At 44.4% G+C, this 23,897-nt stretch overlaps 1 protein-coding gene across 2 annotated transcripts in view; it reads right to left on the bottom strand.

Moving 5' to 3' along the window:
- Positions 1-940: 940 nt before the first annotated feature.
- LOC139548987 (serine/threonine-protein kinase PAK 4-like) overlaps positions 941-23,897 on the bottom strand; it is a 29,508-nt gene continuing 6,551 nt past the window's right edge. Inside the window, exons 1-10 of one of the 2 annotated variants that reach the window (XM_071359007.1) lie at positions 14,962-15,245; positions 10,584-10,805; positions 9,838-10,061; positions 9,284-9,716; positions 8,698-9,147; positions 8,273-8,406; positions 7,329-7,455; positions 4,826-4,951; positions 4,604-4,738; positions 941-4,507 (exon numbers count right to left, since the gene is read on the bottom strand). In XM_071359007.1, the coding sequence (XP_071215108.1) occupies positions 4,352-4,507; positions 4,604-4,738; positions 4,826-4,951; positions 7,329-7,455; positions 8,273-8,406; positions 8,698-9,147; positions 9,284-9,716; positions 9,838-10,061; positions 10,584-10,784 (1,986 nt within the window). In that variant the 5' untranslated portion in view covers positions 10,785-10,805; positions 14,962-15,245 and the 3' untranslated portion in view covers positions 941-4,351. Of the gene's footprint in view, positions 4,508-4,603; positions 4,739-4,825; positions 4,952-7,328; positions 7,456-8,272; positions 8,407-8,697; positions 9,148-9,283; positions 9,717-9,837; positions 10,062-10,583; positions 10,806-14,961; positions 15,246-23,897 lie in introns of those variants that run through there. The other variant, XM_071359006.1, reaches the window with a different exon arrangement.

Below are 23,897 nucleotides of genomic sequence, written 5' to 3'. Positions count from 1 at the left end.
TTAGGCCATTCCATTGGTCCTTAAGCGAACTCTCCACCGGGCCATGCAAAACGAACTCAACCACTGTATACAGTGCGTCTTCACACAAACCCCGCCCTGAGCACGCGTCCGCTGGACCTTGTCATATTCAGTAAATTCGAGCTATATTTCGCAGAACTGTGGAAATTGAACGTTCAGTTCATCGCAGTATAATGAGGGGTCATTGTTTTGGACCACGCTTTTCACAAATCCTCTGTTTACAACACTGTCCCCACCGTGGTCGCCTGCTAAGATGAGTGAGTATACAGTGCAAGGCCAGATGATACAGAATCACATCTGACAGAATGACTAGACGGAAGTGCTAAACATATAGTGCGCCAATGCAACAGAATTTAGTTCCTTCGAGATACATTAATATTGTATTATGTAATATTTGACCTTAACATATTTCTCCAATGTTTCAGGTTGAGAAATATGAAAATAGACAAACGTCTGGCCGTACCTAAGACACAATATAACTAACGAACTTATTAGCTATCAACCACCTATAGGACATGGGCTCCAGCCCATACCTTCAAATGTATGACGATTTAAAACCATAGCCAAATGTTATCAATACCATCATAATCATCCTCACATAACCACAGTCCAAGTATTTTTATTTAACCTTTATTTAACTAGGCAAGTCATTTAAGAACACAAACCTGGACGACGCAGGGCCAATTGTGCGCCGCCCTATGGGACTCCCAATCACAGCCGGATGTGATTCAGCCTGGATTTGAACCAGGGACTGTAGTGACGCCTCTTGCACCGAGATGCAGTGCCTGACCGCTGCACCACTCGGGAGCCCAAGATGATTAGTACCATCTGAGACAAAGGCTATTGCTATAACACAACTTTGAAATGGTTGACATCCTCAAATGGTCACACGATACACAATGATAGTGCATGACAAGAAAAATACATTTTTAGAAGAACTGTATTTGCCAAAAATATTTAAAATTGCAGTAAAAAAAAATCATTACCAGCAGAAATGCAAAAATCCAGGGGGGGTTGGGACTCAAGAAAAACGGTCAACCATCAAACTTGACAATACAGACGCCTAAATGATTTAGCACACAAAAAAAAGTGTGAGAAAGGATCATACAAACAAGTAGGAGAAATTCACACAAATATATTTCCAAGTAGACCAGTCAGTAGGTGTCACAGCTCCTAATTGGAATTTGAGCATCCTCTCAACAAACACAAACCAACGATAACAATGAGTTTACTCTGAGGCATTACAGATTCCCGGAGATTTGTAAAATCATGTACATTTGCAATTAACAGCAATTACAAAGAAAGGGAATCATATTGATCATGTTACTTTCTGAACGTTAAGGCATTAACACACAAAATAACCGGGGGAAAACTATGTTAAGCCGTTCTAACCTTGACAGGCATTCCATTATGTAGAAGCTACAGGAATGTCAAATACCAACTGCGGAATGTATGTGATTGGTTTCATACCAGCCACTGAAAACTGTAGTTGACGTGAGTGAAACCAATGAGACGATTCAATTCTGTAGTTTGAGGAATGATACGTCTGTTTTTTGTTGTTGTTGCATTCATCTTTACAGTATTTGATTAAAAAAAACACAAAATACCAGTGTGCCATCACTTCACGGTAATGATTAGTTAAGCGATTTAGAAATATACAGTATGCAAAGATGGATTTAATGAGTATCAAAATAGTATTTGTTTAGAAAATTAGTTTATCAAAATGCTGCACAATTATAGTTACAAAACTTTGTGAGCAATGAAAAGTGATCAGTTTAGAATATTGTTGAAAAAGCAGACAGTGAATTACTAACTTTGATTGTCATTCTTTCAGCCCATCTTTTCACTCAGTTTTGCAAAACTAAACTGGAAGAACATTTATTTTTTTACACATGGAACACAGACGGATCACATCTTACTCAGGCTTGCCAATCATCATGTCACTTTTAAACAGACGTCCACTTGTCTTTCGGAAATATGGAATATTGACAGAATGTTAAAACCGTACAGTAACCTCTGACACATCTAATTAACAACAGTACTTCACAATGTAGTGTTAGTGTCTACTTATGGAGTCTGTTCCGATTTCCTCACTGAAACTCAGAACAGACACATTGGCTACTCTGCTGTGCACTAAGGCCTCGTGGTCTTTGGATGCTCTCTAGGGTGAATGTACATATGCGACTTCGTCTTGCTACTCTAGAATTTGAGGGGGAAGCGCAGAGAAAAATGATGGACTAACGATGAATAGGGCCCTATAATATCGGTTAGATTTTTTGCCCAAATTCTGTTTTTCCAAGTTTCCCTCCGTTTTTTCATGTGTTCGCTCTCAACAAAAAATCACGTTATAAATAAAAAAAACAGCAGCATTTGATGTTCTAAGTCCACCACAATGCTTAAACCACATCAGGAGATCACTTTCGAGGTCTGTGAAAAATCAAAGACATTTATATTTTTGGCTGTAGTGTACACCAGCCAATAGACTTGTTTGGTTAGCTGTGTTTCTGTAGCGTGTGATTGCAGTCTGCTGAACAATTTTTTTTAAATTAGAAGACGGTGATTATTTGCATCATTGCTAACGGCTACACAAAGTGGTAGACAAACGTGCACTCAGACAGGGGCATTACCATGCCTTTGCTTCTGAAAGTTGAAGGAAAATACAAATCACTGATGCAATTTGTTAATGTCTTATAATAATCTTGGCTAAAAACTACATTTTCAAATACATTTAGTTGATTTCCTACCAAAGTTCAATAAATGTTTTAATATTATTGAATTCCGTTTTAATATCTGGATTTGTGATTCCACCCGCATAGACTTTTGTAGGGCCCTGCATGAAGTGTGTGTGGGTGATTGTGGTGAGTGTTTACTATTTGAGTTTGCATCTGTGGGTCTGTTTTCTGCCATACAGTTCCTGTCATTGCTACATTGTGGATAAGAGTTCAGTTCTAGCATCTGTTGCACACTTCATTTAGCTAAGCGCGGATTTTCACCTTGTGTGTCCGTTTCCTGTTCTAATAAGCCCTTAAAGCTGGGATCCTTATCCAAAATGGTGAAAGTCACGTCCATTTGCGATATTACAACAAAGTAGTAACTGCAAACACCCCCCCACCTCATTGCACACACGATAGAAGAGGACAATATTTTCTGCTTTGTTTTTTTTAACCATGCTGCTCGATGCTCCTCAGCTCGGCATCAAAAAAATAATGGTGGTGGGGCAGCCGGTGGCACTGTTTCCCCTACTGCAGATTCCATCTTTAAACACAGAGCCAGTTTGTAGCTCAGCACTACATTCACATAGTCCAGAACCATTGTCCAGACTGGCCAGGTCAGGCATTTAAGAAATGAATCATTAGAAAAATGACAAAAAATATACTTTCTGTATATACAGGTGTGTGTGTGTGTGGGGGGGGGGCTTTCATAAGGGTTGTCACTACTATAAACTAACAGCGGAGGTCTACAGCAGCAGATCGAGGGGTTACAGGGAGCACAATCTACATTGCTAAATTCCTGAAGTATAAATACGCCTTTAGAAAAAAACTGCTGAAACTCTGCCTTGATGTTCAATTTATCATGATATTCTATTAAACACAGGTATATTAAAAGAAACAAATTATCTTGTAATAAAAAAAAATAAAAAATAAACTATATGATATATTGGAATCAACCAGGAGTGCAGCTTCTATCTCAGAACAGTGCTTCAAATCTCACTGTAACCCCCCCAAAAATAATCACAAAATAGAGAAAACAAAGCGGATATATCTATGCTACAAGAAAAATAAAGAAAATAATCTAAAACACAACTCCAGTGTCTACTTTTGCTTAGTGTTTGTAACAGGAACCAAGTGTTTACTTTCATTAAAAAAATACTTCGATGCATCATGTGGTAAGAGAAAAGCATGGTCCTCCTTCAGTAGTCTTTTCTGATGTCCTGTCTATTGGAATAGAGTTGAGTCTGGGCCATGTAGTGAGGAAGTCCTGTAGTGTGGAAGCATGGTTCATCCCTTCAGCTAGGATGCTAACAGTGTTTTTTGTGAGTCACCCCAGCAGCACTTTCCAAGCCTCATTCTGCACCAAACCGCTCAAGCTATACATCCTTGTAGTGTCAAAATCTTTTCTCCCACAGGAAAAGGGACAGCGCTCCTTTTCATTTCAAAAGGTTCTTTAAAAAAAATTATTGACCAGTAAAAATGCTAATATGAGCTGGGCAGTGTTTCTCCGCTGCCCCCCCAACCTCCTCGCTCCAGAACAGCGTGAGTCCGAGGTGTGAGCTTGGGGAGTTGAGGGTCCATGTGACACTACTCCTTAGTGGGCGAGAGGTCTCCGCTCGCTCTCATCTCATGCGGTTCTGCCTCATGAGAGGCACAATGCAGGAGGGCGGGCCAGCCTTGCTCAGGAAGGGGTGCTTGAGTAGCTCATTGGCTGAGGCCCTCTGGGTGGGGTCTCGCACCAACAATTTGTCCAGGAAGCCCTTGAGGAGAGGAGAAACCTGGGAAAAATAACACCAAAGGATGACTATCAATTTCAAAATGTTGAATAACAGGGCCTTGTGTGAGAGAGAGGCTCTTTGTAGTGTGCCTAGTACCTTGTGTAAGTTCTTGAGTTTGGGTGGTAGGTTGTCACGGATCATCTTCATAGCTTTGAGGGGGGGCTCATTGAAATAGGGGGGCTCTCCGTCCACCATCTCGATCACCATCACCCCCAAGGACCAGATGTCCACCTACGGGGTAGAATATTGATCACACAGTGATCAGCGATAGTTTCGAATTATAATGCATGCACACAGACACAACTAACTGGACATTACCTCAGGCCCATAAGGCAGTCGTGAGATGAGCTCCGGGGCCATCCAGTACGGTGTGCCCACCAGGGACTTGCGCCGCTGGACCTCTTTCGACACCTGGGCGCAGAAGCCAAAGTCTGACAGCTTCACCTGGGATGGGCATAGAGGAAAGGGTCAGAGTTTTTAATGAATTATTTACGGGGAAAAAAACAGGCATTCTAAAAATACTGCCATCTTTACAAATGACTAAATCACAGACTTTTCAGCTGACACGGACGTTGTGTGTTATAGATTGACAGGCTTAACTCTTAGCGTACCACAAACATTCCTCTATCTAGCAATGTGCTGCTTTACAGTATTACACATCACAGTAGAACACCTCCCAGTTTTCTGAGAAAACCTTTGCAATGCCTGGGTGGATAAATATCCTGTCTGCCAATGGTGACCTCTGAAGAACAGGGCTCACTGACTACAGCATGCTTTGAATTGGTAAGGGGAAATGTGAATACACACAAACTCGCGCAAGCACACACACACACACTCTTCTGCCGAGAATCAGCTGAGGGTAACTGTCTACACTTCCCCTTGGGTCAACCACAATAAGAGTTAAGCACAGCCCTTAGCATGCCAACCATGACAGCTACAAGTGACTTCAGGGGGCTTCAGGTTGACACTTGGGCTCAATAAAAGATCAAACGGTTGTATCTACAAACTGTTGTCGGGTAACGTAAGATCTAAATTAACAGCGTGAGCTTCAAGCCCTCCATTACCTCTCATACTGTATATTACAATACTTTGGGAACAAACATGACTGCAGCAAGTTCCTCTTTTCCCATATCCTAATTTTCACAGCTGGTTTCATATCGTTTCGATATGTAAATGAGATAGCCTGTTATGACTGGGTGGTATGGGGAGGGTTGTCACGATACCAGTAACCCCAATACTCGGAAGTATATCATGGCAAAGAAACAAAACATGAATCAGACATTCTGTTGGATACACAGAGCCTTCTTTTGTCACTCAGAGTCACATGAGTTATTTTCCAAAGCTAGGCCTATATCACACAATATTTTATATCATACAGCAGGTTTTTCAAGGACCATAGAGGTCAGTCTATTTCGTGTTTTCTTCTTTTGCCATGGAAAATTATCATATCATTGTGTATGAAGCAGGGTTGGGGTGAGTGAGGTGTACATACGCCAGTCTTATAATTGTCTATGAGGGAGGTGGTGATGTAGGGTTGGGGTCAAATAGCAAAAAAAACAACCCACGACTGAAACTTACATCGATCTCAGATCAATTGTCTGGGGACAAGTTAACCTCCCTTTCATGTAAGAAAGTCATGACCATCATGTTTGACCAATTCTAGTCCCCTTGCTTAGGTTCTTACCTGGGATCATTTTTATGTAGAAGTACTGAGAAGCTCAGTTATGGTGACTTTTTGAAAGGACATTCTACTCCAAAATTAATGAAAACATGATGCAGACACCAGCTGAAATATAATTTCTATCGCCTAAAATGGGCCCAATAACATATTGGAAAAATGTTAGTTATTTTAACATATTGGACCATGTCCATATAACCTATGCATGGTCTATATTATCAGATGTGCTATTAGCAAGAAGCATTATCACCTGTAGCCCAACTGATGAAGCATAGTGGCTATAAAATGTACATAGGCTGAAGCATTGGGTTTGTCCTTCTGCATTCACACTATTGGACACAACATCCTGATTGTTATTGATTATTATTATTTTATTATAAATACATATAAATTAAAATTCACCATTAGTGTCATTGCCCTTGTAAGATGACTATGCCCATTTAAGTGGTCTGTTGCACAGCTGCCCCTAAACCATGCTTGAAACTAAGTGTAAAACTGCATTTGTAAAACTATGCCACGCGCGATTAAAGGAGTAGAGAAATAAAAGTGTGAGCAATGTAAAACCGGGATATTAGTCTTAAAAAATTAAAAAGTATAAAATAAAAAAAGGCCAGTACTGCTTTCAAAATACATTTGCCAAAACTGATTTCAAAAGTGTTTCCCGCTATTGCATTAAGAATTGCTGTGCATTGACTGCTTGTCAGAATACGTTTCCCTCCTACGGCTCTCGCAACTTGAATGTGCCTCGAGAGGAATATAGTATCTAGCATAGAACACATAAGATCAAGACGACTAGGTAACTATTCTACTATGGGGTTGTTGTATTTTGTTTTAATTACAATACTACATGGGAAAATAGTAGCAGTGGAAAGTTCCATCCTGAGTGATAAAGTAGAGGCTTTGAATGACTTTGCCAGCCGCTACAATAGGCTACACAGCGCCGTCGGAGCTGAGCGCTCCTGCGGTGCGCATTAAAGAATGTCAGTTCAGTGCATACAGCTTAACAGAGAAAATTTAATATTTGAGAAGAAACTTATTTGGGAATATATTTAACAGAACAGACATGGCCCGGCCCACCCCCCATATATGAAGGAAATCCAATGCAGTCACAGAACTTTAACCTCTGAATTCAGGTATACGTACTCTGCCGTCGTGGGTGAGCAAGATGGAGTCACTCTTGATGTCCCTGTGGATGACACCCTGGGTGTGCAGCACTGACAGAGCCTTCAGCACAGACAGGCACACTGTGGCTATCTGCTCCTCATTCATCCTGGACACACACACACACACACAGGTCATTAGCACTCAGAGCTGACAGAGAAATAACATCTCACACTACAGGTTGCATTGCAGTGACATGAGGGTGTAGCCATGCGACACTACCACCTAGTGGTGAAACATAACTAAACAAAAAACTTAAGAGTGGTTATTTTTTATTTACCTAGGCAAGTCAGTTAAGAACAAATTCTTATTTACAATGAGGGCCTACACCGGCCAAACCCGGACGAAGCTGGGCCAATTGTGCGCCGTCCTATGGGACACCCAATCACAGCCAGTTGTGATACAGCCGGTATGGCCGGCTGTGATGCAGTGCCTTAGACCGCTGCGCCACTCGGGAGCCCTTACCATTGCTTGTACTGTAAAAACAGCTACGATATGAGCAGTTGAACACTATATGACTAGTATGAAACACAGACATCTTAAATCTAATCACCATAGCCCAGGGCTGCCCATGGCCCTTCCTTGAGATCTACCGTCCTGTAGGTTCAGTCCAAATCTATTTAACACACCTGATTCTGCTCACCAAAACCTTAACTAGCTGAATCAGGTATGTTATGTTAGGGTTGGACTGAAAACCTACAGGACGGTATAGTTCCAGGAAAAGGGTGGGCAGCCCTACCATAGTCTATAGTCCTGCTGGTCAGTTGTCAGAGCAGCAGATCAACGGTCATTGCTATCCGGGATCCTTGGTACATCCAACTCTGACATCACCCCATTGAAGTTGAAATTTAAAATAGTTGGGGTTTAGGCTATGGAAATCCCAAAGATGCCAGATAGCACTAAACCGCAGATCAACAGACAAGCACCTGGTGTGTGTGACAATGTCAGTCAGAGCCCCTCCCTCCAGGAACTCCATGACGACCCAGAGTTCATCTCCCACCAGGTAGCTGTTGTACATCTCCACCACGTTGTCATGGTGATAGTCCCGCATGATCACCACCTGAAGAGCACAGGAACCAGCGTTACTAAGGAGACCGTGGGCAATTACACGGCACATGACATCACTCATTACACCACTGCAAAGATATGCATGAACCGCACCCCCCATGCAGGACAAATCTTTCAAACGTTCGCAAATCAGCTCTGTAATAGCCACTATAAAAGATTATGGATCACAAAACTAATAGCTTATAAATTCATTATACTGTATTCCCTGAACATCAAAAATCTTAAAGACCTTCATCATCTCAATTGCATTCTGTTCAAGTCAATACAGGCCGTAAAACCCCACCTCATTGAATAGCAGCTCCCGGCGCTGCTGCTTGCGCAGGTCCATCTTCTTGACAGCCACCAGTTTGCCGGTGCTCTTGACGGTGGCAATGCACACAATGCCGGTGGAGCCCTCTCCAATCTTGATGTAGTGGTCCAGGTAGGTGCGCGGGTCACCCGGATCCACCACCATCTGCAGCGCGGCACGGAACTGTTCATGGGACACCCGCTGGGGCTCCCTCTGGGGCGATAGGGCCTGCTGTGGTGGTAGGGCAGGGGCCGGGGGGCGGGGAACTGGAGCCTTCTGCTGCTGGTGGCCGTGTGGGGGCTCAGGGCCCAGGACAGGGTGGGAGGTGTGGTGGGGGTCTCCTCGTAGCTGGCCCTTCTGTGGTGCTTTTCCCCCGTCTCGGCTGGAGGCACTAGAAGGACCGTTGTGTGGCGGTGCTTCGTGTGGTCTGGCTGGCTTCAGCTCCTAGAAGGGAGAGAAAATGACACTGTATGAACAACACTTATGTCAGAGGTCTGTTAAAGACATGCGATAGAACATTAGCGGCACTGGTTTCCATATCTCCCAATGTCCTGGTGTTCTCCAAGCAGCCTGTCAGTACCTGGCTGGTGGGGCTCCTTCCTCCTTCACTGTCAGCGCGGGGGTAGGTGTTGAACGGCCTGCTGCTCTGCTGTGCTGTTTTTATCACCCCCTCTGTGACAGGCAGGTTAGGCATACGGATGTTGGGCCCCGAGAGAGGCCTCTTATCCCGGGGCGACTGGGGGCTGCCGTCCCTGCCCGTGTAGCTGGACTTAGGCCTCTTGTCGCTGGGCCCGTCCCTGCGGACTACCTGGTCGTGGTGGTCCAGTGGGTCCATGTCACTGGGCTTTGGCGGGGGAGGGGGTGGGCCGGGACGCTCCCTCTCTCGGTGCCTGCTGCTTGGTTCCTGGCCCCGGGGCTGCTGCTGTGGCCTGCCGTCCTCTCGCTGAGAGCGGGGTACCCGCTGGGGCTGCCGGGGGTCTCCACCAGCTAACTGGTCCGGCCTGGGCCGCTCCCTAGTGCAACAGAGAAACGGTAAACAGGTTACATCTCTCTGGAGTGGTGGAAACATTTCTTCAGAGCCATTTTACAGCTGAGATCTGAATACCCCGTGGGCCCCTACTGCCGACACTGTACCTGTCTCTGATGTCTCCATAGTGATCTGGGTGGTGGTGTGGCCGGTGTGCCAGGTCCCCGTTCTCATGGCCCCCCCCCCCCGAGGACCCGGAGTCTCTGCGGGGCTGGATAGGGGGGCTGCCTCGCCTCAGGGAGTTGGAGCGGGTCACCGACATGGTGTCAAACTCATCCAGCAGCCATGTCAGCGAGCCGTCCACAGCGATCTTACTACCCCGCACTATGGTCTACAGGAGGGAGAGGCAGAGACACCAAGTAAGGATGGGTTGAGATCAGACCAGTCAGGACAAGAGAGACTTCCTGGACTGTCACAGCTTCATTCTAAAAAGAGATATGATGACCGGCAGATTCTATTTTCAGTGATGTCTTTCGCCTTCACTGCGTTTATTGTTCAGGAAAGAAGACAATCATGTTTACTGTTTAGGTTCTGTGGATTCAGACTGTGATCCAAATCTGACGTACAGTGAGCTGAGACAGCTACAGTTCTGTGCCCTTTCCCATGGCCTACACACTGAAGGCAACAAAGCCGAAACGTCTGTGTACGCTATCCCTGATCAAGTGAAAATAACTTAAAAAAACATTGAAAATTAAGTAAGAGTCATGTGACATCTTCGAGTGCATGACTCATTACAGCTTTTTACCATGGCATTCTCTCAAATTACAACAGAGAATGCCACCACAGTGAAAATATCACTTCATGTTTGTGACACGCCCCTTTCCTCCCACATCCCATTTTGATGACCCCTGACCTTGCGGGGCTCCACCGTGGTGATGACGGTGACGTCGATGAAGGGCTTGGGCCTCTTGGCCGTGTCCTCGATCAGAGACTGCCATTGCCGCGGCAGCCCCACAAACTTCTGTTCCTGCTCGTCAAAGTCTGTGTGCACGCGGTGCTCGAAGTTGGAGGGCGCCGAGATCTGGACACGGGGCTTCTTCTTCTTAGTGAACATGGCGGCAGCTGGGCATCAGACCTGGAACACAGAGAGGAGAACAGGGATGTATTCAATAGTGCACAGCGTGGTAAACTGTAGCAAAACATTTTGCAAGGAAAAACAGTTTGCAACTAAAAAAACAAGTTTCTTATGTGACAATTCCAGGTGGCTCCCTTCCCTCTACGGTCTGTTTGCTTCCGTTTGTTTCCAAAATAATACACGCCAGGAATGACTTGGGAACAGCGTTAAACACATCAGCAGTTCATCATTGATAATACCAAGGAAGTCCTGTTTCTTTTCAATAGAGCTGAGAGGCTAACGCATGAAAACTTGGTCTGTCATGTGGCCACATTGACACACTTCAGACTATAGAGCTGAAAACCTTTTCATGTAGACTGACATAATCACACAGTGAATATCCTTTGGCAAATGCACAGAGAGAGAGAGATACAATCAGAGTACACAACCGTGTATGTAACTTCGACAAGTTGACATTAGAATATGACAGTATCATTTATAGGGACATCTCCCATAAAGACAAATACCTTATACAAGTAGCAGCCACTTTCTTCAGAGCCAAAACATTTATTAGTCAGGTAAGTATTACTCCAGGGTGAGCACAAGGCCCCCAGAAAAATGACTTCCCCTTTCCTTCACAAGCACATTTTCCCACTATCTTATTTCTCTACGCTCAAACATTCTGGATTCCTTCTCTTGCTTTAGATAGAGGCAGCTCTCCCTGAATCCAAACACTGTGCTGCCTGCCTGCGATATGCTGCCCGTTCGTGTCCACGGTCCAAGACCCACCCAAGCTGCAGGGAAGGGGTGCTTGGCGAGGGGATGAGGGATACCACCTGACTGGCCCAAAAAGCAGAACTGACTCAGTGAGTGTTTGAAGTGTAATGGGATCATCCACCCATCTGCACAAACCTGTACAAAGGGCCAGAGAGGAGGTCAACACGGGCCTTCCATTAACTATTTAAAAGCCACCATTGCTGGTCAGAGTTGAACGACTAAGTCAGCATGATGACTAAATCAAATGTAACAAATAAGGCGGCTGCTACTGACAGTACCGGTAGATGATTTATTTGCTAAGGTACTGTATCACAGATCCGGGTTTGATCCCAGGCTGTAGCACAACCGGCCGTGATCAGGGGTCCCATAGGGAGGCGCACAATTGGCCCAGCGCTGTCCGGGTTAGGGGAGGGTTTGGCCGAGGGGGGGGGGCTTTATTTGGCTCTTCGCGCTCTAGCGAGTCCTTGTGGCGGGCCGGGCGCCGGCAGGCTGACTTCTGTCGTCAGTTGAACGGTGTTTCCTCCAACACATTGGTGCGGCTGGCTTCCGAATTAAGCGGGCGGGTGTTAAGGAGTGCGGTTTGGCTGGTAATGTTTCGGAGGACCCATGACTCGACCTTCGCCTCCCGAGCCCATTGGGGAGTTGCAGCGATGAAAAAATAAAAAAGGTTAGATGAGTTTACAAAAACTGACTGAATGGGAAACATACTGAGCAGCAACCACAGAGCCCCACATAACTGAATCTTGCTGACAGACTTGTAAAGTGGTTTGCTGAAGTATTCGGTTGCTCCTCTGAAACCCTGCCTTAGTGGAGCCAAGCAACAAAGGGGGAAATAGTTTAACACAGCCAAGGAAAAATGATTATTCAATGTCAGACGTTTTTTTGGCCATCAGCAACTGCTGAGATGACAAAAACATGTCCAAACTGATATTCAATAATTCTGAGTCAGAGACTGACAGAATTGAGTTGCATTATGATCTGGTTGACAACTTGGGTGTCATGAAAACAGCAATAACATGGCATAGGCTTAGGATAAGTGACTGAATGAAACCGGAAAGCACCACAAACCACATGGTGGAGCTCAGGCTGCAGCCTGCAGGCAGTGCACCGGTGAGACAGGTTTGAACAGGTGAGGCCCAGCTGTGAGTGACGCAGCAGCAGGTGTAGTAGCACCTCCCCCAGAACACAGACCTCTCTCTTCCGTGTTGTACACTTCCCCCTACAAAGCAGGTAGCAGGGGAAGAGAGATTCAAGTGTCCATGCACTCAGACTAGACAGACAGTTACAAGACAGAAAATAAGATGCCCCTGGGAGACCAACAGATGCACACATTTTCAACTATAACTGTGCCAATTTATCATTTCAATTTTCGTCTTCCAGTCTGTCAGGAAAGCGGTCATAAAGCCTAGCTTGTATAACTACCATTCATTGATAATTTCCCTCTGTGTATGAAGAGAGTAGAGCTGCAACCACCCACGCAGTGAAGGAAAAAACGGTGCCGTTCACGACACACTATCCCGTTTATGGAGTCTCTCACATTAGCATACTATTATGCACCGGTGAGCAGTAAGAAAGGCACTTCAGTGGCAGCGTAGACCCAGATGGGTCATGGCCAAAGAGCTACTGTCTGTCCAAGCACAAGGGGTGGTCCACCAGACTCCAGGCACAGCCATGGGTGTCAACTTTGTGCTGTAGCAACGCAAAACACTTCATTTGAGCTTTGTGATGGGTTAATGCGGGGCTCTCAGTCAAAGTAGTTAACATCAAAACAATTGTGCTCAGGGCAGGCCCACTCTGGAGGAGGATAAACCGTAAGGCATGACTGACGAGGCGGCCATTCAAAAGGTAAGCCCCTCATCATTAAGACTGCACTGTCACCACACAGATCCGGACAACGGCACCTCTAGTCGTCAATTGTCTTATTCTGTTAACTCAAATGGTTTTCCTCTGTCCCATTTACGCATACCATTTTACAAGGACTACACTTGAAGGTTAAAGGATATGTAAACATCTCAAAACCAAAAATAGATTTAGGTGATGACTTATTTCCAGGAAGGCTTTTTAAAGAGAACCTGTATGAGTCATAGCTAATCACTATTCCAAATGCACACATGTCAAATATAGTAAGAGTACACACCTATATTGTATAGTACAACACATGCATGCCTTTGACATGAAAACGAATCAGGTTAACTATTTTCATTGCATTTCTATCGGCAATGTTCAGTGTGTTGCATTCCCTCCTGATTGCAAATGCAGTAGGTTGTGTCATCGCGGACACTATGCAGGGTTCAGAGGTGACAAAATGAGGTCACATCTTCAGGGATTTGTCTCACCTCGTCCTGCATCCCTCTGCCTGTAGCAATCATCATTCTGTCAACTTATCATGATGTAGCTTAGCCTAGATGTTTGTGGGCATGCTCCACTGTCCCACCCTTTCATTTGAAGTTTAGCCTAGTGCCCTGTGATGAGTCAGAAATGCTAACTAACAGAATTCTACCCTCTAACTGAGGTTCCCTGATTTAGGAAGTGCAGTGGAAACAGTGTGACCTTGGAGCCGACCCAGATTCCAGCCAGAGTGCTTCTTATCAAGACTTGCCTATCTGTTGTTGTTTAACAAGCCTGGTGTTAGGGTGCAATTTGCAGCAAAACAAACGAGGATAGGTCTGTGAGCAATTACCTAAATGTAGGAATTAAGAAGAGTACCAGTTTCCCATCCACAAGCACGTGGGCTACAAGCAGTGACTATACTGACAGTGTCAGATCCAACTAAATAACAGCTACTACACCATTGGTTTCATGACCTTGTTATGCTTTCTTTAGTGTCAAACATTACGTTAGGCTATAGCTTGCAAAAACACTACCAAAAGAGAAACTATGGTCTGAAAAATATCGTTACTTCGCGGTGTAGCCTACCTCCCTCAATTTCATGAGCGTAATCCCGTTGTTTCTTATCACTTTGACAGTTGTTTACATGTGAAACAGCACTAGGGAAGTAGTCTCATGATCGTATAGCAAAATAAAACTAAAACAGACATGATGAGCAGGTTTACGAACCAAACGTCAGATGGGAGAAAATAAATACCAGAATTCCACATGCTGGTGGTAAAGATTATGTGTAGCTTAATGTGTAGTGAGAAATCACTGCGTTTATTACTCATGTAATGGCTGTACATAGAGCATTTGTTGGATTTGACCGCTATAATAACGTTTCAAGTTGATTTGAGGCTAATCTTATGAGTGAGTTTTGACCTCAGAAATACAAATATACATTCTGCAGTGGAGATAAACTTCTCACGGTCGAGAAGCATATTATCTTAAATTCTATTCGATATTTTGACGTAAGAATGACTATGAAAACAATGATTAACGACAGTAAAACTGCCTTTGATTTACTCACCAGAATGTCTATCCAACGCGATACAATACACCTGATACCATTTCACGATCACGCATGAGAACAAGGAAGAAAATTAACCCAGGCAGCCTCGCTCTGTGAGGAAAGACTCTCCAAAGTGAGATCAATAAGTTATTTCCGCAGCGTTTCAAATAGGTAAAGAGCTGCTGTTAGTGCACACGCCGTATTTATCCAAAATGTACGTTTATGATAAAACGACTTATGAATAACTTCCGAAATAGAACTGTAAACCTCTCAAATCAATGTTGTCGCATTCCGATGGTTTCACTAACGCGGGCCAGTATCATGACGTCACCGGGAAACAGGGGTAAAATGAGAGTCACGTCTGACTCATTCAAATCCCGGAACGCCCACTGCCTGCGGTGTCTGTTCAATGATCAGTCTTGGTCTTCTTACTAGTCATTATGATTGTTATGTAATCTATTATATGACACGACCAAGCTGAAAGCTTGACCTAGGCACATCAGGGGGAAACAGGAATGTTCAACTACTGGTAAATACTAATGTACTCGCTTATTTATTATAGCACTGTCTTATCAATACTTTAACAGCATCTTGTGAAATACCCAGAGTGACTGCTAATTTGAACAGGATTGTCTGCGGATGAACACAAGCAACCAGCGAAGAGAAAGGCCTCGGAACAAAAACATGCACTGTAGCTTCCTCCATCAAAACTGTTCATAGTGTAAGCAAATGTTGTCAAATTATAATGTTGAAGCAAATTACTAATCTTTTTGACAAGATCTCATGACTGCCATCATAATGAGTTGCTGCTAATGTGCTGGGGAACACTGATATATATAAAAAATATTATTGTCACATACACATATACAAAAGTATGTGGACACCCCTTCAAATGAGTGGATTAGGCTATTTCAGCCACACCCATTGCTGACAGGTGTATAAAAATCGAGCACACAGCCATGCAATCTCCATAGACAAACATGGGCAGTAGAATGGCCTTTCTGAAGAGCTTAATGACTTTCAACGTGAAACAGTCATAGGATGCCACCTTTCCAACAAGTCAGTTAATCACATTTCTGCCCTGCTAGAGGTGCCCCAATCAACTAAGTGCTGTTATTGTGAATGGAAACATCTAGGAGCAACAACGGCTTAACTGCGAAGTGTTAGGCCACAAGCTCTGAACGGGACTGCCGAGTGCTGAAGCGCATAAAAAACATCTGTCCTCAGTTGCAACTCTCACTACTGAGTTCCTAACTGCCTCTGGACACAACGTCAGCACAATAACTGTTAGTCTGGAGCTTTATGAAATATACAAGCCTAAGATCACCATGCGCAATGCCAAGGGTCGGCTGGAGTGATGTAAAGCTCGCCACCATTGGACTCTGGAGCAGTGTAAACGCGTTCTCTGGCATGATGAATCACGCTTCACCATCTGGCAGATGGATGCCAGGAGAACGCTACCTGCCCGAGTGCATAGTGCCAACTGTAAAGTTTGGTGGAGGAGGAATAATGTTCTGAGGCTGTTTTTCATGGTCCGGGCTAGGTCCCTTAGTTCCAGTGAAGGGAAATCATAATGCAGTTTGGAACTCTGTAGTGAAGCCACTAATTTGAAGGGGTGTCCACACACTTTTGTATATAGTGTATTCAGACCCCTTGACTTTTGACAGTTTGTTACATTACAGCCTTATGCTAAAAATGTATGAATTCGTTTTTTACCCTCAATCTTAACACAAAACCCCATAACACATTTTGAGATTTTGGCAAATTTTCAAATATAAAAACAGATACCTTACTTAAATAAGTATTCAGACCCTTTGCTATGAGACTCGAAATTGAGCTCAGGTGCATCCTGTTTCCATTGATCATCCTTGAAGTGTTTCTACAGCTTGATTGGAGTCCACCTGTGGTAAATTCAATTGACTGGACATGATTTGGAAAGGCACACACCTGCCTATATAAAAAGGTCCCACAGTTGACAGTGCATTTCAGAGCAAAAAGCATGCCATCGAAGGAATTGTCCGTAGAGCTCAGAGACAGGATTGTGTCGAGGTACAGATCTGGGGAAGGGTACCAAAAACATTTCTACAGCATTGAAGGTCCCCAAGAACAGTGGCCTCCACTCGTAAATGGAAGAAGTTTGGAACCACCAAGACTAACTAGAGCTGGCCCCCCTGGCCCAAAACTGAGCAATCGGGGGATAAGGGCCTTGGTCAGGAAGGTGACCAAGAACCCGATGGTCACTCTGACAGAACTCCAGAGTTGCTCTGTGGAAATGGGAGAACCCTCTAGAAGGATAACCATCTCTGCAGCACTCCACCAATCAGGCCTGTATGAGAGAGTGGCCAGACAGAAGCCACATGACAGCCCACTTGGAGTTTGCCAAAAGGCACCAAGATTGAGCTCTTTGGCCTAAATGCCAAGCATCACGTCTGGAGGAAACCTGGCACCATCCCTACGGTGAAGCATGGTGGCAGCATCATGCTGTGGCAATGTTTTTCAGCGGCAGGGACCGGGAGACTAGTCAGAATCGAGGGAAAGATGAACGGAGCAAAGTACAGAGAGATCCTTAATGAAAACCTGCTCCAGGACCTTGGACTGGGGCGAAGGTTCACCTTCCAACAGAAGAACGACCCTAAGCACACAGCCAAGACAACGCAGGAGTGGCTTCGGAACAAGTCTCAATGTCCATTAGTGGCCCAGCTAGAGCCTGGACTTAAACCCGATCGAACATCTCTGGAGAGTCCTGAAAATACCTGTGCAGCAATGCTACCCACCTAACCTGACAGAGCTTGAGAGGATATGTAGAGAAAAATGGGAGAAACTCCCCAAATACAGGTGTGCCATGCTTGTAGCGTCATACCAAAGAAGACTCGAGGCTGTAATAGCTGCCAAAGGTGCTTCAACAAAGTACTGTGTAAAACATATTAACTTACGTAAATGTGATCAGTTATTTATTTTTAATAAATTTGCAAAAAATTCTAAACCTGGATTTGCTTTGTCATTGTGGGGTATTGTGTGTAGATTGATGAAGAAAACAATTTAATCAATTTTAGAATAAGGCTGTAACGTAACAAATTGTGGAAAAAGTCAAAGGGTCGGAATACTTTCAGAATGCATTGCATCAAATTTGCATAAAGTAACATTTTCTAAGTTCATAAATTGTTTCAAATTGTTAAACTCTTCAGTTTTGCATAAGGCATGAAGATCTGTTAATAATATGACCACCCTACCTTAAATTGGGTTAAATTACTGTAATTATGTATTCCGTACTGCCTCATTTGCAAATTAAGTTCCTAATTTGTATAATTCCACTCTGGGTGAGTGGTTTCCTGTTTGCTATTCATTGACTACAGCTCAGCGTTCAACACCATAGTACCCTCAAATCTCATCACTAAACTAAGGATCCTGGGACTAAACACCTCCCTCTGCAACTGGATCCTGGACTTCCTGACGGGCCGCCCCCTGGTGGTGAAGGTAGGTAGCAACATCTGCCACGCTGATCCTCAACACTGGAGCTCCCCAGGGGTGCGTGCTCAGTCCCCTCCTGTACTCCCTGTTCACCCACGACTGCATGGCCAGGCACGACTCCAACACCATCATTAAGTTTGCAGACGACACAACAGTGGTAGGCCTGATCACCGACAACAACGAGACAGTCTATAAGGAGGTCAGAGACCTGGCCGGGTGGTGCCAGAATAACAACCTATCCCTCAACGTAACCAAGACTAAGGAGATGATTGTGGATTACAGGAAAAGGAGGACCGAGCATGCCCCCATTCTCATCGATGGGGCTGTAGTGGAGCAGGTTGAGAGCTTCAAGTTCCTTGGTGTCCACATCAACAACAAACTAGAATGGTCCAAACACACCAAGACAGTCGTGAAGAGGGCACGACAAGAGGGCACGAAAAAGATTTGGCATGGGTCCTGAGATCCTCAAAAGGTTCTACAGCTGCAACATCGAGAGCATCACTGCCTGGTACGGCAATTGCTCGGCCTCTGACCGCAAGGCACTACAGAGGGTAGTGCGTACGGCCCAGTACATCACTGGGGCTAAGCTGCCTGCCATCCAGGACCTCTACACCAGGCGGTGTCAGAGAAAGGCCCTAAAAATTGTCAAAGACCCCGGCCACCCCAGTCAGACTGTTCTCTCTACTACCGCATGGCAAGCGGTACCAGAGTGCCAAGTCTAGGACAAAAAGACTTCTCAACAGTTTTTACCCCCAAGCCATAAGACTCCTGAACAGGTAATCAAATGGCTACTCGGACTATTTGCATTGTGCCCCCCCCCCCAACCCCTCTTTCACGCTGCTGCTACTCTCTGTTTATCATATGCATAGTCACTTTAACTATACATTCATGTACATACTACCTCAATTGGGCCGACTAACCAGTGCTCCCACACATTGGCTAACCGGGCTATCTGCATTGTGTCCCGCCACCCCCTCTTTTACGCTACTGCTACTCTCTGTTCATCATATATGCATAGTCACTTTAACCATACCTACATGTACATACTACCTCAATCAGCCTGACTAACCGGTGTCTGTATGTAGCCTCGCTACTTTTATAGCCTGTCTTTTTACTGTCGTTTTATTTCTTTACCTACCTATTGTTCACCTAATACCTTTTTTGCACTATTGGTAAGTAAGCATTTCACTGTAAAGTCTACACCTGTTGTATTCGGCGCAAGTGACAACTTTGATTTGAAAATGTAACTTCTGTGTTCTACAGCAACCCTGAAAATGTCATAACAATATGACCACTATCTTAAGATATTGGACTAAATGTGTTGAAATTAAGAATTCAGACAGGTGATTTGGTGCCTTTTTGACAAGGGATTACCATTTACCTGTCCGTGACCTTTTTGACCTTTTCTGATCATGTGAAAATAAGATCTCAGCAATGGTAAATCCTAACCTCATAAACTAAAGTGTTCTGTGTTCCTGATAAGCTGCTCTATAACATGGAATACAAAGTATAACACCAGAAAAAACATTATCATTTTGAAGGGGCAATCGTCTACATTGGGTGTACAATTTTCTATTATTTAATCTGCAGTTATTCTTCTGCTATCTATTCTGTTACCAATAACATTTACATGTTTAAAGTATCTTCTGATTACAATTATGTCTCCTCTTTCAACTAAATGCAATCTATTAGATTCCAAAATGTATGTAGGTATATCTAGCTGTCCGATAACACATTCTGCCCTTTGTAAAAACCCAGAGTGCATTGAGTAAATGTTGGAAATAGATCTTGGTTTCTTTCTAAACCTAGCAATGTGAATGCAAAGGACTCAGGCCAAAAAATATGTGAAGTGAACTGTCAAAAGAGTTGAGTCCGCATTTCACACTGCCCTAACCCATCTGGACAAGAGGAATACCTATGTAAGAATGCTGTTCATTGATGACAGCTCAGCATTTAACACCATAGTACCCTCCAAACTCGTCATTAAGCTCGAGACCCTGGGTCTCGACCCCGCCCTGTGCAACTGGGTCCTGGACTTCCTGACGGGCCGCCCCCAGGTGGTGAGGATAGGTAACATCTCCACCCCGCTGATCCTCAACACTGGGGCCCCGCAAGGGTGCGTTCTCAGCCCTCTCCTGTACACCCATGACTGCGTGGTCATGCACGCCTCCAACTCAATCATCAAGTTTGCAGACGACACTACAGTGGTCGGCTTGATTACCAACAACGACGAGACGGCCTATAGGGAGGAGGTGAGGCCCCTCGGAGTGTGGGGCCAGGAAAATAACCTCACACTCAATGTCAACAAAACTAAGGAGATGATCGTGGACTTCATGAAACAGCAGAGGGAGCAGCTCCCTATCCACATCGAGGGGACAGTAGTGGAGAAGGTGGAAAGTTTTAGGTTCCTCGGAGTACACATCACGGACAAACTGAAATGGTCCACCCACACAGACAGCGTGGTGAAGAAGGCGCAGCAGGAGGCCGAAGAAATTCAGCTTGTCACCAAAAACAATCACAAACTTTTACAGATGCACAATCGAGAGCATCCTGTCGGGCTGCATCACCGCCTGGTACGGCAACTGCTCCGCCCACAACCGTAAGGCTCTCCAGAGGGTAGTGAGGTCTGCACAACGCATCACTGGGGGCAAACTACCTGCCCCCCAGGACACCTACACCACCCGATGTCACAGGAAGGCCAAAAAGATAATCAAGGACAACAACCACCCGAGCCACTGCCTGATCACCTCGCTATCATCCAGAATGCGAGGTCAGTACAGGTGCATCAAAGCGGGGGCCGAGAGACTGAAAAACAGCTTCTATCTCAAGGTCATCAAACTGTTAGCCATCACTAACATTGAGTGGCTGCCAACATACTGACTCATCTCTAGCCACTTTAATAATGGAAAAATGTATGTAATAAATGTATCACTAGCCACTTTAATAATGGAAAAATGTATGTAATAAATGTATCACTAGCCACTTTAAACAATGCCACTTTATATGTTTACATACCCTACATTACTCATCTCATATGTATATACTGTACTCTATACCATCTACTGCATCTTGCCTATGCCGTTTGGCCATCGCTCATTCATATATTTTTATGTACATATTCTTATTCATTCCTTTACACTTGTGTGTATAAGGTAGTTGTTGTGAAATTGTTAGGTTAGATATTACTGCATGGTCAGAACTAGAAGCACAAGCATTTCGCTACACTCGCATTAACATCTGCTAACCATGTGTATGTGACAAATAAAATTTGATTTAATATATTGTTGTCTCTACCATCTTGCCCTTTGTGCTGTTGTCTGTGCCCAATAATGTTTGTACCATGTTTTGTTGCTACCATGCTGTGTTGTCATGTGTTGCTGCCTTGCTATGTTGTCTTAGGTCTCTTTATGTTGTGTTGTCTCTGTTGTCGTGATGTGTGTTTTGTCATATTTTATTTTTAATCCCAGCTCCCGTCCCCGCAGGAGGCCTTTTGGTAGACTGTCATTGTAAATAAGAATTGGTTCTTAACTGACTTGCCTAGTTAAATAAATAAATGGCATGGGGTAGTGTGGATACAAAGAGAACAGTTCTCTATATGGAAAAAAACAACAACAATGCAATGTGAATGGGGCTTGACATGTCAGATACTAACCAATCCAGAAGCTGGGTTCAAACAAAGCCCTTGCTGCCTTAGCCAATCCATGCAGACTTCCAGGTCTGGCTGAGGAATGTGGAAAGGTCAATGATAATAGAGGGAACGTGAGCTTCCACTGGGATACGGGTCAGTCGGTTCAAAGTGCTTTGATAGATTATTTAAAATGTAGTGTTGGCTGTCTGTCTGGACTTTGACAGTCAGAGAGAAGGGCCTCCCTAAAATTCTCATAAATACATGCCGTCACAGAGGTCAAGAAAAAGAGAGAACTATGAGATTAATTTCCTAAGCTTCCAGCTTGCAACTCAATAGTCATAATAATTGTTCTCTTTAGTTGAGCCTAAAGCACACTGCAGAGGTTGACAAGCCAGGCTTTCATTGCATAACGACTCGGGTGCTATTCAAACAACTTGTCAAACTACGCTAACAAGCATGTTTGACATATCAAGCTACGCTAATTCAGTTGAGAAACAAAACAATGACATTTCAAATTAGGAGAGCTCATGTTAACTGAATCGGTCAATCAAGTTAAAGGTAGAGTCAGCGATTCATGAACTAAACAACAGTATCGGGCTGACCTCCACAACAACTAAGAGGAACAAGAGTGGGGCTAAACTCCTCTGCTGTCTTTGTCCAGCTGCGGTCATGTTGTAGCTTAGTGAAGCGGACCCATGCACATGCTCAGCTACTCTGAGTGTGCATAATCTCACATTGCATTCATTTACAATATCTGTAGCTTGTGGTAACGTCACACCACGGAGTCTCAATTTTAACATGTGATCGTAACAAAACTGTCCCTTCCACCCAGTCTGTCTGCAGTTGATGCCGAACCAACCTTAAACAAGCCCAAAAGGTTGACTCATACAATGTGATGACAAACTTGCCAGGTGACAAGGAAGAGGAAGTAATGAATTATGCAACTGCTATGAGAGTTGTGTTGCGAGAGATATGTCACAGTATGTAATTGTTCTGCTGGGCCCAGGAACTAGTTGGCTTGACTAGAGCAGGGATGGGGAAACTCCAGTCCTCGGTGTCCTGATTTGTGTCACTTTTGTCCCAGCTAACACACCTAATAATAATCATGACCTTCAGTTTAGAATGCAATTAGTTTAAATCAGCCGTGTTTGCTACAGATGGGGAAAAAGTGACACCACTCCGGCCCCTCGAGGACTGGAGTTATCCATTCCTACTCTAACCCTCCATCTCTTCAGCTCAAACAACAAACCACACAAAGCCTAGCAGCCCATGGAGGGCTGCACCTCAACGTATTAGGTCCACACATCAAAAAGGACCTGGGAGAAATCACAGCAAACAGTAGAGATTAAAAAAGAAACCAAACTCTTCAACCAACAGCCTCCAATTTCAAAGAAGCTCTGTTTGGGGGGTTGAACATAGATGTATGAATCTTACACACTGTAATTGGCAAGGTAATGTTGCCGTGCTTAGCCCTGTAATTAGCCTATGGTATGTTACCATCATCAAAACAATTATGAAGTCATACTGTCAAGCACTTGTATGATCACATGTAAATAGAGGTAAAAGTGGGCCCCCTAGGCTAATATCTATCTTGTGCAGAGCAGCTTGGAAAGTTTGGTGTGAAATAGAAAAATAAATGGATGACATTAGTATCAAAATGGCAGTCAACGCCGTCTTTGCTCAGTCTGCACATTCAGTGTAGTATTTTTCATGAGTACAGTGGCAGGGCCTATTCACCGGCAGGAACAAAAACACTGCCTCATTCACTTAGAATATTCCAGGGTTATGCGGCAGGTAGCCTAGTGGTTGGTGCGTTGGGCCAGTAACCGAAAAGTTGCTGGATCTAATCGCCGAGCTG

Source organism: Salvelinus alpinus, chromosome 22, assembly GCF_045679555.1.
Source record: "Salvelinus alpinus chromosome 22, SLU_Salpinus.1, whole genome shotgun sequence".
NCBI lineage: Eukaryota > Metazoa > Chordata > Actinopteri > Salmoniformes > Salmonidae > Salvelinus > Salvelinus alpinus.
This window is presented reverse-complemented; position numbering and strand designations above follow the sequence as displayed.